General features: G+C 39.3%; 1 protein-coding gene across 1 annotated transcript in view; it reads right to left on the reverse strand.

Moving 5' to 3' along the window:
• Positions 1-13,307, reverse strand: part of muc (dihydrolipoamide S-acetyltransferase muc) — a 63,013-nt gene that overhangs the window by 30,788 nt on the left and 18,918 nt on the right. The window contains exons 5-7 of the mRNA XM_067137107.2: positions 11,572-11,772; positions 9,343-9,536; positions 9,074-9,236 (exon numbers count right to left, since the gene is read on the reverse strand). Of these exons, the coding sequence (XP_066993208.1) occupies positions 9,074-9,236; positions 9,343-9,536; positions 11,572-11,772 (558 nt within the window). The remainder of the gene's footprint in view (positions 1-9,073; positions 9,237-9,342; positions 9,537-11,571; positions 11,773-13,307) is intronic.

The raw sequence follows: 13,307 nt of genomic DNA on the forward strand, positions 1-13,307 counted from the left end.
AGATTGCTTTTTTTTGATCATTCCCTGTTCTATAAAGTAATCCTGGTATAGGCCCCATACTTTAATTAGGATCTTACTTATTCGCCCTCTTTTTTACATCCTTAGTACATAACCCTAAATACTCTCATAATCATATAAAGAGATCTGTAACCTTTATTTACAGCCTCGTTAATGTGATTCCCAACAAAAGACTAGTGATACAAAAAGGTTGCAAACTTTGGGCTGGGAAGACTTGGGAGTAAGGCGAAGAGCACCTCAACTAAGTGGATTGTTCCAAGCTGTCTGTGGAGATATGGCGTGGAATGACATCAGTAGATTAATAAGCTTGAGTGGAGCTTTTAAAGCTAGGAAAGATCATAATATGTAGATAAATTTGGAATTCAAAAGTTAAAATAGGAAGAGGAATTAAGGAATAAAATAATTTATCAAGGGAAATGTTGCATAAATATCCAAGTTCTTTGAAATCATTTAAGAAAGGACTAGGTAAATATTTACTACGGAATCTGCCACATGCTGGTCAAGGATCGATTGGTAGTATTCCCCCTTTATTCTGGAGTCAAAATATGGAATTCTTGGAAACGACAAATTCCTCACTACCACTGTGCTAAATCCGGTGATGTTGTCTGTCTAGAAGTACACGGTCTGGCGATTCTTCCTTTCTTGGCTCCAGTATATGAGCCATTAACAACAATGCATTAACATGGCACCACTGTATAGCATGTGAATAACTGGCAAGACTTTCTCTATCATCTCCTGTTACTTCTGATGAAGGGTAGAGGGAGAAGAGTGGCTGAGGAGAAAGTGGGACCAGGTCACTTTGGTCGACAGAAACACCACCTATGTTATGACTAGCCATAATCTAGGAAATATTGTACTCTAAAACTTTGAATTTACAATATCCGATTTTACATTTTCTATGACCTTACATTGCAGAATGTAGTCTGTACTGATAGTCTGTATAATAAACGCAAAAGTTTCTTGAACTTACGTTTTCTTGTCTTTATGATTTCCTTGAAAAGAGGGTAGTATTTTGAAGTCCTGCAGTATGGAACAATCTTGATCTTATGAGTTATTGGTTGGAACATGCTTCCCTATTGTGAGCAGAATGACTCAAAATGTTTGCAACATTATGTGCATTCCTACTGATGGTTGCAGAGAACAAGGGCAATAAATCATTACATCAGTGGCCAAACAAGTGTGAGTATCGTACAACGTAGCGTTTGTATGATAACTCAAAGAAGCAAGAAATCAAGGTTAAACAAAGCAATTGGAATTTTGTGCGTTTAACAAACTGAATTAAGTAGTTTTATCAGCTTATCTGGATTGTAAAGCATTGTGTAACGCGTTTAGTGCAGAACAAACTGAATGTCTTTTCTCTGGATGAGAAATTAAAATTTTGGAGCTTGTTGATGCCCACATAAGGATGCGTGCAAGTCTTGGTCTCCATATTTCTATGTTAAACACAACAGTGAAGAAACGAGTGGAAAACGAAAACAGTTATGTGCATTACGACCCTTCTTTATCACCACTGGAGGAGTTTGAGCCCATTCTTAGTTGCATTAAGCAAGCTCGTGCTGCCAGCGCTAACACTGATGGATCACATCTGAAGGTAAAGGCACTACATAACACTTCGGTTCGACAGCTTCAAAGCATCAAACAACTGGATCGACAGATTCAAGAAATGACTTGATCTTGTTTACAAACCTGTTTCTGGGGAGAGTGCGACTGTTAATCCTGCTACCGTCAGAGATTAGAAAGAACAGCTTTTGCAACTAACTGAAGGTTATGAAGCAAAATATGTCTTCAACATTGATGAAACTGGGCTTTTCTATAAACTTCAACCCACGAAGACCTTAATCTACAAAACTGACCCATGCCATGGTGGTATAAAATCCAAGCAGAGGGTTACAGCTTCTAGTCTATAATGATGAAAGTGAAAAGTTCCCTACACTTATTGTAAAATGTAACAGGCCTTAGTGCTTCAAAACATGAGAAATCTATTAACGGTATAGAGCTAATTCACAAGCCTGGATGACATTTATAATTTTAGATATCTCATTCAGCAGAATTGACAAATCGGCTCCAAAAATAGAAGGATTCTTCTGTTTATTGACCAATCCTTCGCTCATCCCAAGTACACTTGAGAAATGAGACTGACATTCTGCTGAGTACCATAGTTCTGTTATCTGTCACTCATTCTAATGAAACTTGACTGTCTCAAAAGCTCTTCCCACATGGATGAATATCAAGGAAATGTTTTCCCAGGCCAAGTCAGTTTTGTAGTTTTCAACGTTTTACCAGAAACTATGCCAAGCATTTTCAAGGGGTCTGCTATTTCTGAAGGTTAGTAGTGGACTGAAGCTGTGTGCTTCAATAAATATGGACTTTGATCTCCACACAGTACAGACTTCTGTTGTGCTAAGGGGGTCGGTGATGGGAGATTTACTGTGGTGGCTAATGGTTATACTTTACCCAAGCTGACACATGCTCACGCGTCAACTTAGCTTCTTTACCTTAGCTGTGCAGTTTCTTCCTTCATACTGAAACTAGTCTAAAATTTTCTTTGGCTTCCCATTGTAAACAAGCATGGCTGTGTAATGTGATTGAGAGTATGTCTGTGTCCCCATAATGTACTTCATGGTCGTCCAGTAGTGAGCATTCAGCAACATATAACTTCTCAGGCTGTCATAGTTGGCTGTGTTCAAGTCTGGTGGCGATAATGCATTTTGTTATTCCTATGTAGACTTGCCTGCAGCTCCATCGAATAGTGTGGACTTCTGCAGTTATGTTAGAACGAAACTCGTCTTCACAGATTCTGAATCTTCAATCTTGGTTGCGGGTGTATGAACTGTCCTTTCTCTGTGTGCATTAAGCAGCTTCCCTATGGTCAGTTACTTAGCTCACATACAACAGGATGGGTGATAGTTGGAAGCCGTTTGCAGGTGAGCAGTATGAAGGTGGATTTCTCGAACAGTGTAAGTCCCAATGAAGATCAACTCTCCTTGTGATCTTAATCCACGATTTGAAAGAAGGTCTAGGTTTCATAATCAGAAAAGGGTCAGGAACACCCTGCTACTGTATACGACAGTAGATGGTACTATCTGCGGCTGTCTGACTGAGGGTTAGGCGGCCAGTACCAAACCCGACAAACTGAGAGAGAACCAATGGCTAAGGGCGGGACTGCAAAATACCACAGAAAGCGAAAACAATCATGTCCCACACTTATTTCGTACCAATCCTCACGTACGGTTTAGAAACATGTACCCTACTAAACAAAGACTTCAGCAGAATCCAAGCAACTGAAATGAGATTCATTAGAACCATGAACCAAATAACCAGAAAGGACAAGATCAGAAATGAAGTGAATAGGAAAGTAGCTGGTATTGAGGTTCCTATTATCAGTGTCATAAAGAAACGCAGACTTCAGTGGTATGGGCACATAATGAGAATGAACAGGGAAAGACCTGCCAGAAAATATTTCGACCTTAATCTCGTAGGAAGAAGACCACAGGGAAGACCAAGAAAACGTTGGATAGAGACTGTAAGATCAGATGTGGAGGAGAGAGGATACAAATGGGAGGATGTACTGGATCAAAAGATGTATGAAGACAGAAGGAGAAGGATATGAGGACTGGTTCCAGGTCCACTCAGCCTACGTGATTTACCTTTATTTGAGGAGCTATCTAATGGTGAGATGGTGACCCCGGTCTAGAGAGCCAGGAAAAACTGCCGAGAAAAATTTGGCACACTGACCATGCGTCACTTCGTAATCTGCAGGCCTTTGGGTTGTGCAGCGGTCGCTTGGTAGGCGAGGGCCCATTGGGGCTGTAGTTTGGTTTAGGAGTGTTTGTAAGATTGTAATTACACATCTTTCATTTTTGTGACGCTTAGCCTAATTATTGATGGTTTCCATTCGTTCCCGGATTTTCTGTTTTCCCGTGTTGTTAATTTTTTTCCAGGGTCCCTCCAAAAACGGAGAATTGAGGTTCCACTGTAGGACCATTATTGGAAGAAGAGCAACATGGGTTCAGGAAGAGCCAAAGCACTACAGACCTGTTATATGCTGTCAGAATGCTAATAGAGAAGCACTGGGAATATGGTAATTGTTACAAGTGAACTATGTAATGCGAGTGGAATGTGTTTTTTTGAAGACTTTGTTTGTAAAATATGATATGATGTTTTATTTTTATTGATCTAACCTGTACTGTATAATGTTGTAACATAGGCATTTGTAAATAGTAGAATTCTGTCTATAGTTCCTGGAAAGATCCAGGAAGTTACATAACTTTTGTACAGGGTGTGTTACTTTGTTGGTATGTGTTTTAGAAAGTGTGTTCTGTCTATTCTGGAAAAATACGACTTTCGCGATCATGCGTATTCTAGAATGTTAGTCAAAATTCACGATCGAAAGTAAGGTTGTGATTGGTGAGTCTAGGTGGCAATAGGGAACACGTGCACGCTGATTGGCTGTCCCCAAGGCCAGTAATTCCTATATATAGTGAGCGAGGCAGTGTTCGAATTAATTCTGTATCCTGAACTCTGTCGGTCTCGGTTTATCTGTCTGCGAGCAGCCTATCTGATTGACGTCCCCCGGCTTCCGGGATGGCACTCTCCTCGGGTAAGCACTCTTGAATTCCTTTCCTGCTAAAATTTCGGTAATGTTCCGATGTGCTTTTCATACAGGAGTCTGCCCTAACCTCGCCTAGATTCACCAAATTAGTTACTTATGACGCCTTAGTTTTTCAGCTGGACTTACCTGTTCGTTTCCGAGGCATTCCCATTTCTTGTTTCACTAAAATATGTATATTGTAGTTTAATATTATTTCCCTTGGGGTTTGCCTCTGTTAGTTCTGTATCACTTGAGGTACGCTAGACTTTGGATAACCTGTAAATTGCATTGTACTACTGCATTGGTAACTAGATGTATAGTTGTTTTGAAATTTGAATTTACACTGCTACGAAATAAGCTATGGATACCACTGAACTTATAGCTCGTAACTTGGAATGTATTTGTAAGATTATTTTGTAAATAATATTTTTCAAATCTAAGGATCACGGGGATTTATTTCGGAATCCACTATCTAAGCCATGTCCATGCCTTTGGTAGGTTCCCAGCCCTTCCATCTTCCCGTTTTGTCGTTCACTAGTTGGCCCTACTGATAGTTACGTACTTGTTTTGTTGGAGATCCGCGTCATGCTAGCTACTGTTTTTCCGAGTGTGTAGTGTTTTCTTATATTGTGTATTGTACTCTTACCTACCCCTTTTAACTGTGTTTGTGCCTTGTTTTGTGTTACCCCTGTAGTATGAGGTAGCAGTAATTACTTCAGTGATGGTTTTTATGGACATCAAGAAGGCCTACGACAATGTGCCTAGGGAGATAATCTGGGAATGCCTAAAGTATAGGAGTGCCAAACTTTCTGACTGATAGAGTAAAGATGCTCTATAAAAAATGCTTTAGCTGTGTCCAAGCCGGCGATGGAAGATCCGATTGGTTTGAAACCAAAGGAGGAATCCAGCAGGGAAGTGCTTTGTCACCACTCCTGTTCATCACTGTCATGGATCGGATCATAAAATCCATCAAAGAACATTGCATAGAACCTAACACTGTAATATGTGCAGATGATCTGATCTGGGGAAAAAATTAAGCAGAAGTACAGGAGAAACTAAATCTTTGGAATGGCAAGTTTAAAGAATATGGACTAAACATCAGTAAAACAAGAACTGTAGAATGGCTATCAAGAGGAAAGGCAAATATTCAATCATTTATCTGGACGAAACTCTGTTACAATCTGTTTCTAGCTTCAAATACCTTGGAAGTATCATTTCAAAAGATAACACAATAAACCAAGAAATACTTAATAGGACTCCCAAAGCTTCTCAATTCTATTTTCAAGTGAGAATTCTACTCTGCGATGACAAAATACCCCAGAAAGCAAAAGTGACCATGTTTCATACCTATTTCATACCAGTTCTCACCTATGGATTCAAAACATGTACCCTACATAACAAGGCTAAAAATGAAACTCGTACAACAGCAATTAAATTCATCTGAACCAAAAGACCAGGAAAGACAAGATTATAAGTGAAGCAAACACAAAGAAGGCTGGCATCATAGTACCTGTTACCAAGCTTTCAGGAAGACAGAGGCTACAATGGTCTGGACATGTTATGAAGATGGATAGAAAAAAAATAAAAATGGAATTACTTTGACAGAAAGGGGAGAGGCCAGTAGGGAGGCCAAGGAATCTGTGGATAGACACAGTGAAATTGGAGGTCAGCAAGAGGAAATGTCATGTAGAAGGACATAAAGGAACAGAAACTATACTTTGACAGGAAAGAAAGGCGAGCCCTTGTACACCACTCCCGGGAAATTGGAGCTAGAAAATTATGATGAATCAGAAAAATACACTAAACCTTTCAGGAATAAATACAGTGGAACCTCAATTCTCCATTTTTGGAGGGACCATGAATAAAAAACGTACAACTCGGGAAAACGGAAAATCCGGGAACGAATGAACTATCAACAATTTGGCTAAACATCAAAAGAGTGAAATATGTATACTAATAATCTTACAAACACCCCTAAACCAAACTACAGCACCAATGGGCCTTCCGCCTACCAAGTAACCGCTGCTCGGTCCGAAGGCCTACAGATTACGAGGTGACGCATGGTCAGAGTGACGAATTCTACCAATGGTTATTCCTGGCTCCCTAGACTGGGATCGCCATTTCACAATTTAATAGTTCTTCAATTAAAGGTAATTGTAGAATGAGTGAACCTGGAACCAGCCCTCATAACCAGGTAAAAATGCCTGATCTGGCCAGGAATCGAACCCTGGCCCTCTGGGTTAGAGGCAGGCAAGTTAGACCGCGGAACCGGCATCAAACATGAATCACTAGTACACGACTTAAAAATCTCGAAACTTTACATTCAGTTTTACCGGGGACACTTCGTCAGTTTACTCTGAAAAATTTTAAATTCAGCAACTCTGATCAGCCAAACTCTTCAAAAAATCTAATACCCGTAATGCCAAGCCAAACAACAATCGACAACAAGTAGTTTTAATTCTCTAATCTAATAAAATAAGCACATTAGATACAAAAGCGCCTAACACGATGGCAAAATCCCTTTTTTTTAAATCTTCCATTGTAATTTGGTCACCGGTATACTGTTCGTAGTCAGTTTATAGAAATCTTGTACCGCGTAAATTAGGCCTATATTCAAGGTTGTGTTGAACTCGAGAATATGGTTTTGAATGTAAGTATCGATCCTCAAGTTCTCGAATGCATTATATTCAATTCTGCCCGTCACTAATCACAATCAAATTGGAAAGAGAAAAAATATCATTAACACTTCTGAAATTATGGTTATTCGTGACCTTGAACTCAGCTGGAAAGCGTGCTTCCTGCACAAGTCTGTCCGAGTGCAAAATGGTACAAAGTTTTAAAATGTAACGTGCGCAAATAAAACAACTGCGGTTTTTATAACATTTTAACTCAAAAACGTGAAATTCCCAGTCTTATATTAGGACCAAAACAGTAATAGGCTTTATGTATGTAAGGTACAACATCTGTTCTGGTCTCGATAAGATAATTTCTTTTTGCTATTTGCTTTATGTTGCACCAACACAGATATGTCTTGTGGCAACGATGGGATAGGAAAGGCCTAGGAATTGGAAGGAAGCGGCCGTGGCCTTTATTAAGGTAGAGCCCTGGTATTTGTCTGGTGCGAAAGTGGGAAACCACGGAAAACCATTTTCAGGGCTGCCGAAAGTGGGGCTCGAACCCACTATCTCCCGATTACTGGATACCTTTTCAATACGAATTATTTTAGCAATCTTACTGACTTTAACCTTGAGGTTAATATACCTGTTTGTCTTAGTTTTTGCCTCGTCGGCTATCACATTACATGTAACTAATCTCATGATTAGACCCGTATTGAACTATGCTATGATATACTAACAATTTGTTGGTCCACCTTCGTATTGAAAAGGTGGATCAAAACAACCAACAAATTGTTAGTATATCATAGCATAGTACAAAACGGGTCTAATCATGAGATTAGTTACATGTAATACTGGATACTGGCCGTAGATAACAATCGTATACGATAATATTAAAATACTAAATTTGTGTTACTTAAGAAGGTGCAGTTTCGATTTCTGCCTGAAAGCCCAGTGACTATACAGTGCCCTGAGGGAAGTGCTGAAAACCTGTTCGGCGATACACTCGAAAAAAATTTATCAAAGTAAACATGTAACCCCATATAATAATGTAGACGTTTTGCAAGTACGAACATTTAACGAAACTTGTTCCGTCTTCAAGTAGAGCTGTCGAAATGTGCTCTGTCTCCTTCCAATTGTTGTGAACACTCTCTGCTTTATGATTTCTGAGGATTCTCTAAACAATACCATCCGAATGCGATGCTAAGATAGTCCCTTATACAAGTTCACCGCTGATCGCTTTTCCAGTATAGTACAGTACTTCCTCAAATTACCGCAATGACGGGACATTAACACCAAGATTCATACATATGCCGTAGCTGTCCTTTCGTGAGATAAGAGTTTCTTGAAAACAAAACAAAAAAAACAAACAAAAAAACCACGCGATCGAGGATTTAGCGGTGATGGGACTGAAATTTATGGAAGGTTGATCCGGGAAATTGTTTCTTCGAGGAATGGATAATGTGGGATTTTTACAACGTGATTTAATTAGGATGCTCGCTGGACCACATAATTTGAACGAATAAAACATAGTTTCCGGGAACGTATAATCGAAGTTCTACTGCATCGGACAATTTATATGAGGTGACTAGGGCTAGATATTGGTGAGCCACACACGAGCAATATTCAGATTTGTATGTTTTTCATATCTGCAAGAGGATGGCAAGCCATTGGTGGAGTACAGATTGAAGAAACCAAGACATGACAGCACATCTCTGTTCACAAAGACAAAATACTTGATTTATGGACTTTTTCGAACCTTCAGATGTCTCTCCTGTAAAATTTACTTAATGTGGCTTACCATTATTTAGCACCTAGTGTCTCATATCTTTTTATACATCTAACTTACCTGAAACTCATGTGGTTGTAACTTTCCTTCCCTTGCCTTGGCTGCAAGGGATTTCACAGTCTGACTTATGGTTACAAGACCCTTCTTATCTGCCTCAAATACAATTGGTGTAATGAGCCCCTTATCTGTTGCGACTGCTATACTCATGTCCACAGAGTGATATCTAGAAACACAAGGACAAATGAAAAGAATGTCTACTGAGTTGAGCACAAATATCTACTGAATTTCTTTATTATTTAGATTTCAATTGAATTTTGTGAAGTACTTACTCTCTTATGACTGTGTCCATCCATGCAGAATTGGCTTCGGGAACCTTTTTGCATGCCAGTGATGCTGCTTTTATAATGAAATCGTTCACAGATAATTTGACCTTATCTTTCTCGAGAAGTTTGTTCAGATCACTCCGTAGCTTCATTAACTTGTCCACTCGCACATCCTGTTGCAGGTAGTAATGGGGTATTGTCTGAAAAACGATAAGATTAATGCAATTTCAAAAATCAAAGTTCCCTGAACCACACAACACGTTCAAGCTCTCTTGTAAGCAAGATAAGCCCTGAAAAATGGCACGGAAGTTGGCCATATAAATGTTGCTAACTGGGGTTGTTAGGGTCGCGAATGCCAGCACAGGACACGGTAAGTACTTTCAGATTACACAATAATTTGTATCAGTTTTATTAAAACATTTTTATTCGTTTATGGTTTAAATATAACTTTAAATACTTGAATATTACAGTATATACTGGACTGCGTAATATAGAAAAGAGAACTACTTTAAAGAATACGTGGATCTGGCGCGGACCAGCTTCTACCTGACAGCACTGCTCAGTCAGCGTTGCCAATTCGTGCTCAGAGGTAAGCGACTCTCGACCACCTGTTGCTTAGCCGTTCCCATATCTGACAATACCACAGTTTTCCTTACCCGCCTAAGTCAGTGGCCGCGATTTAGGCAACTACCCTCTATATAATACTAATCAGAGAAGAAAAATAGAAGGAATCCAACACTTCAAAAAATGAAGCTATCGGCCAAAGAAAGACAAGGGCCACGAAGGGCGTGAAAATGAAAGACTCCCTAGGCCCCCGAGTGATCTAATACTCTCGGGGTATGAAAAGAACAAGAGTTCACCAAGAGAGGTTGGACAGGATAGATCAACATGAGGAAACAGACACAAGTAAGTGGAAGTAATGCCAAGACTCAGCTGAAGGCCCCGTTGTCGCCAACCCATGCTCCCAAGTTCAGAGCCCCTGCGGCCCCTTCCAGTCGCCTCTTACGGGGGGGGGGCAACACTGACCTTCAGTGACAATGTTTACCCCTTGAAAAATTCCCTCCTCCTTAACCCTTCCAAGACTCAAGCAATCATTAATCATTATTGGCTCAAAAACAATTGACAGGACTATGAGGCAGTTATTCTGAATGGCGGAGTTATTTCATTTAGCCATACTGTGAGAAATCTTGGATTGACAGTGAATGAAAATAATTGGTTTGAATATATTAAAAGTGTTTGTAAAAAAATATTTTTCATAATTAATCTCTTAAAAAAGCCCAGCTATACATTGCCATGTAATGTGAGATTCAAATTCATACAATCACTAGTGCTTCACTTCGTCAACTACTGCAATGTTATTTTTGTAGAGCAAATTTTGAAACTTCAGCGAGCGCTTAATTGTTGCCTTATATTTATTTACTATCTGAGTTATGATTCACGTCATCCCATACTATCACACCATTTCATGGCTGAAACCTGATAAACGATGAACATTATCACATAAGGATACAGATATACCGACTGCTCACTGAAGGCAGACCACTATACATTTCATTCCTGCTAAGTATTTGTCCTCCTTTCACAGCAGTAATACCCGCTCTGGTTCCTTCCTTTCTATACCTATTCATCGATCCTCTACGTATAACCCTTATTTTGGAGTGACGGGGTCCAGATTTTGGAATTCCCTGCCTGTCAGTGTCAAAAATACCACCTCATTACTTACAGCACGCCGAGACTGTCTACTGAATGCAGCTGACTGATTTGTACGACTGGAGGAGTGAATGACTCTTGAGTTAGAAAAATGTAATGCATTACTAAGCAGATTATTATTTAAGCATACTATATATTTTTATTATGTACTCTAAAGCCCTGTTACCCTAACTACATGGCCAACTTGCTTCATCATATCAGATATAGTCTGACTCCATAGCTCAATGGTCAGCGTAGTGGCCTTTATTTCAGAGGGCCTAGGATTCAATCCCTGGCTGGGTTGGGGATTTTAATTTTAAATAAGTTAATTCCCTTCACTTTTGTGCTGCCAACATCCCTTCATCTCGTACAACATACACAAGACTATCCTCCACCAAACTAGGACATAGTTTACCATGCACGACAGATGCCATTCACCCTCATTGGAGGGTCTGCCTTACAAGGGCTGTACCACGCTACCAAAAGCCACAAAAAATTCATCATCACATATATTTACATTAAACAGCATATGACTGATATATTTACCTGTTTGGACTGCAGTAGACGCTTTGCAATAACAGCTCGGATGTTGGAAACAGCTTGATCTGTGTAAGCAGCTCCAGGCGCAGGTGCTGCTTTACCTGCTACAACAGCTGGGCCGGCAGCAGATGGAGCAGCAGATGGAGCAACACCTTCTAAATCTCGGGCTGTGATGGACCCATACACACCAGAACCTTTACCTATATCCTACAACAATATATAACAGAAATGAAGTCAAAGACACTAGGAATATGAGTCCAGTTACAAAAAATGCTTAGAAAGCTTATGATATGTAAATTTACAGTCAGTAATCATCAGAAATGACTATAGTAAAATATGAAATCCTTAATTACCACTGTCATATATTAAATACATAAAATCTTGTTGATCATGATATATAATGAACAGCAAGATTAAGTTTATCAAACGATCCTTGTAAATGAAAAATATCAGGCGAATCACAGGTAACTATACCCTATACAACAGAGCCAAAAGATTTCAACAGAGTTACTAGGATTACACATCTAGAAAATCTCTACGGGGTTCATGATGGTCAATTCAATATGCCTCTATGATCTATCTAGCATTTGTTAGAGTAATAATGACAAAGGCAGCTATCACAGATTTTTTCTAAACTGGTTTTTTAGTCTTTGAAACTTGTTGTCTTTCTCCTTTTTCTTCTGAAGTGCCATAACTGTACAACACCCAGGTCATTACAGACCTCTGAACGATTTTATACTGTGTACAATTTAAATTGGTGTTTGATATAATTTAATGTTATAAGTGTATGTATCTACAAATATATATATATTTCTATAAAGTTATTTGATCATTCCATATTGTCATTTCAATCCATTATATTGTACAGTAAATGTTAGCGAAAGCTGAAAAGTAAGGTTTAATACAAGTAGTATATTGCAACATACATGCTAAAATTAACTTAACGATTAACTCGAACGCTCACAGCAACAGCAAGTGGTATTTACGCACCCCAAACTTAGGCTAGCTTGTTCCTGGAATTTCAAGACAGTAGCCAGCCAAGGGCAATCTTTAAGTCTTTCCCTTTGAGCCTGTTAGCGTGGGACGTTATGTACGAAGTGGGAATGCTCGACCTATTAAAAAAAAGCTACTAGTATGGATTTGATGGAGGGATTGATTGATGTAGTAGAGGGAGAGAAAACTTCAATATGATTGGAACATAGGATATATCAACTGCGGAGTCCAGTAAGTTGATAAATGCGAGACACTTAGGCTTCTCGGTCTCATCTTTTGAGAGTCTCACTTGGTATTATAACTTACGTAGAGCCACATGATGTGAGATCAGTGGAGAGACTTGCTTCTGAATTGCGGTAGCAATGACTTATTGCAGGACAACGGCAGGGCTGTTATACTTTTATTTCCTGTACATTGTACATAAACTCATGGCAAGTTACTTCATTTTACTATGCACGCAACAAGCAGGCCAATACTAAGATGACGAGATAAGCAGCCCACATGAAGGAAGGCAACAACCACGGAACCAGTCCATAGCAGAAGGATGTCCAAATGAACGAGTCAACAATCGGTGAACGTTTGATTAAACTGCAGCAAACATTCACGGAGTCAACTTGAAGTTAATGAGTCACTTTTCGATCAGTAATCTTTCAGTTCTTGGTACATTACCAGCATTTCATTTTCACCTAAATAAATTGTTTTCTTTGCTTTTAATTAATTCAGATTACATTAATTACCCTTGCTCCTCA

This window comes from Anabrus simplex, chromosome 1, assembly GCF_040414725.1.
Source record: "Anabrus simplex isolate iqAnaSimp1 chromosome 1, ASM4041472v1, whole genome shotgun sequence".
In the NCBI taxonomy this organism is placed as follows: Eukaryota; Metazoa; Arthropoda; class Insecta; order Orthoptera; family Tettigoniidae; genus Anabrus; species Anabrus simplex.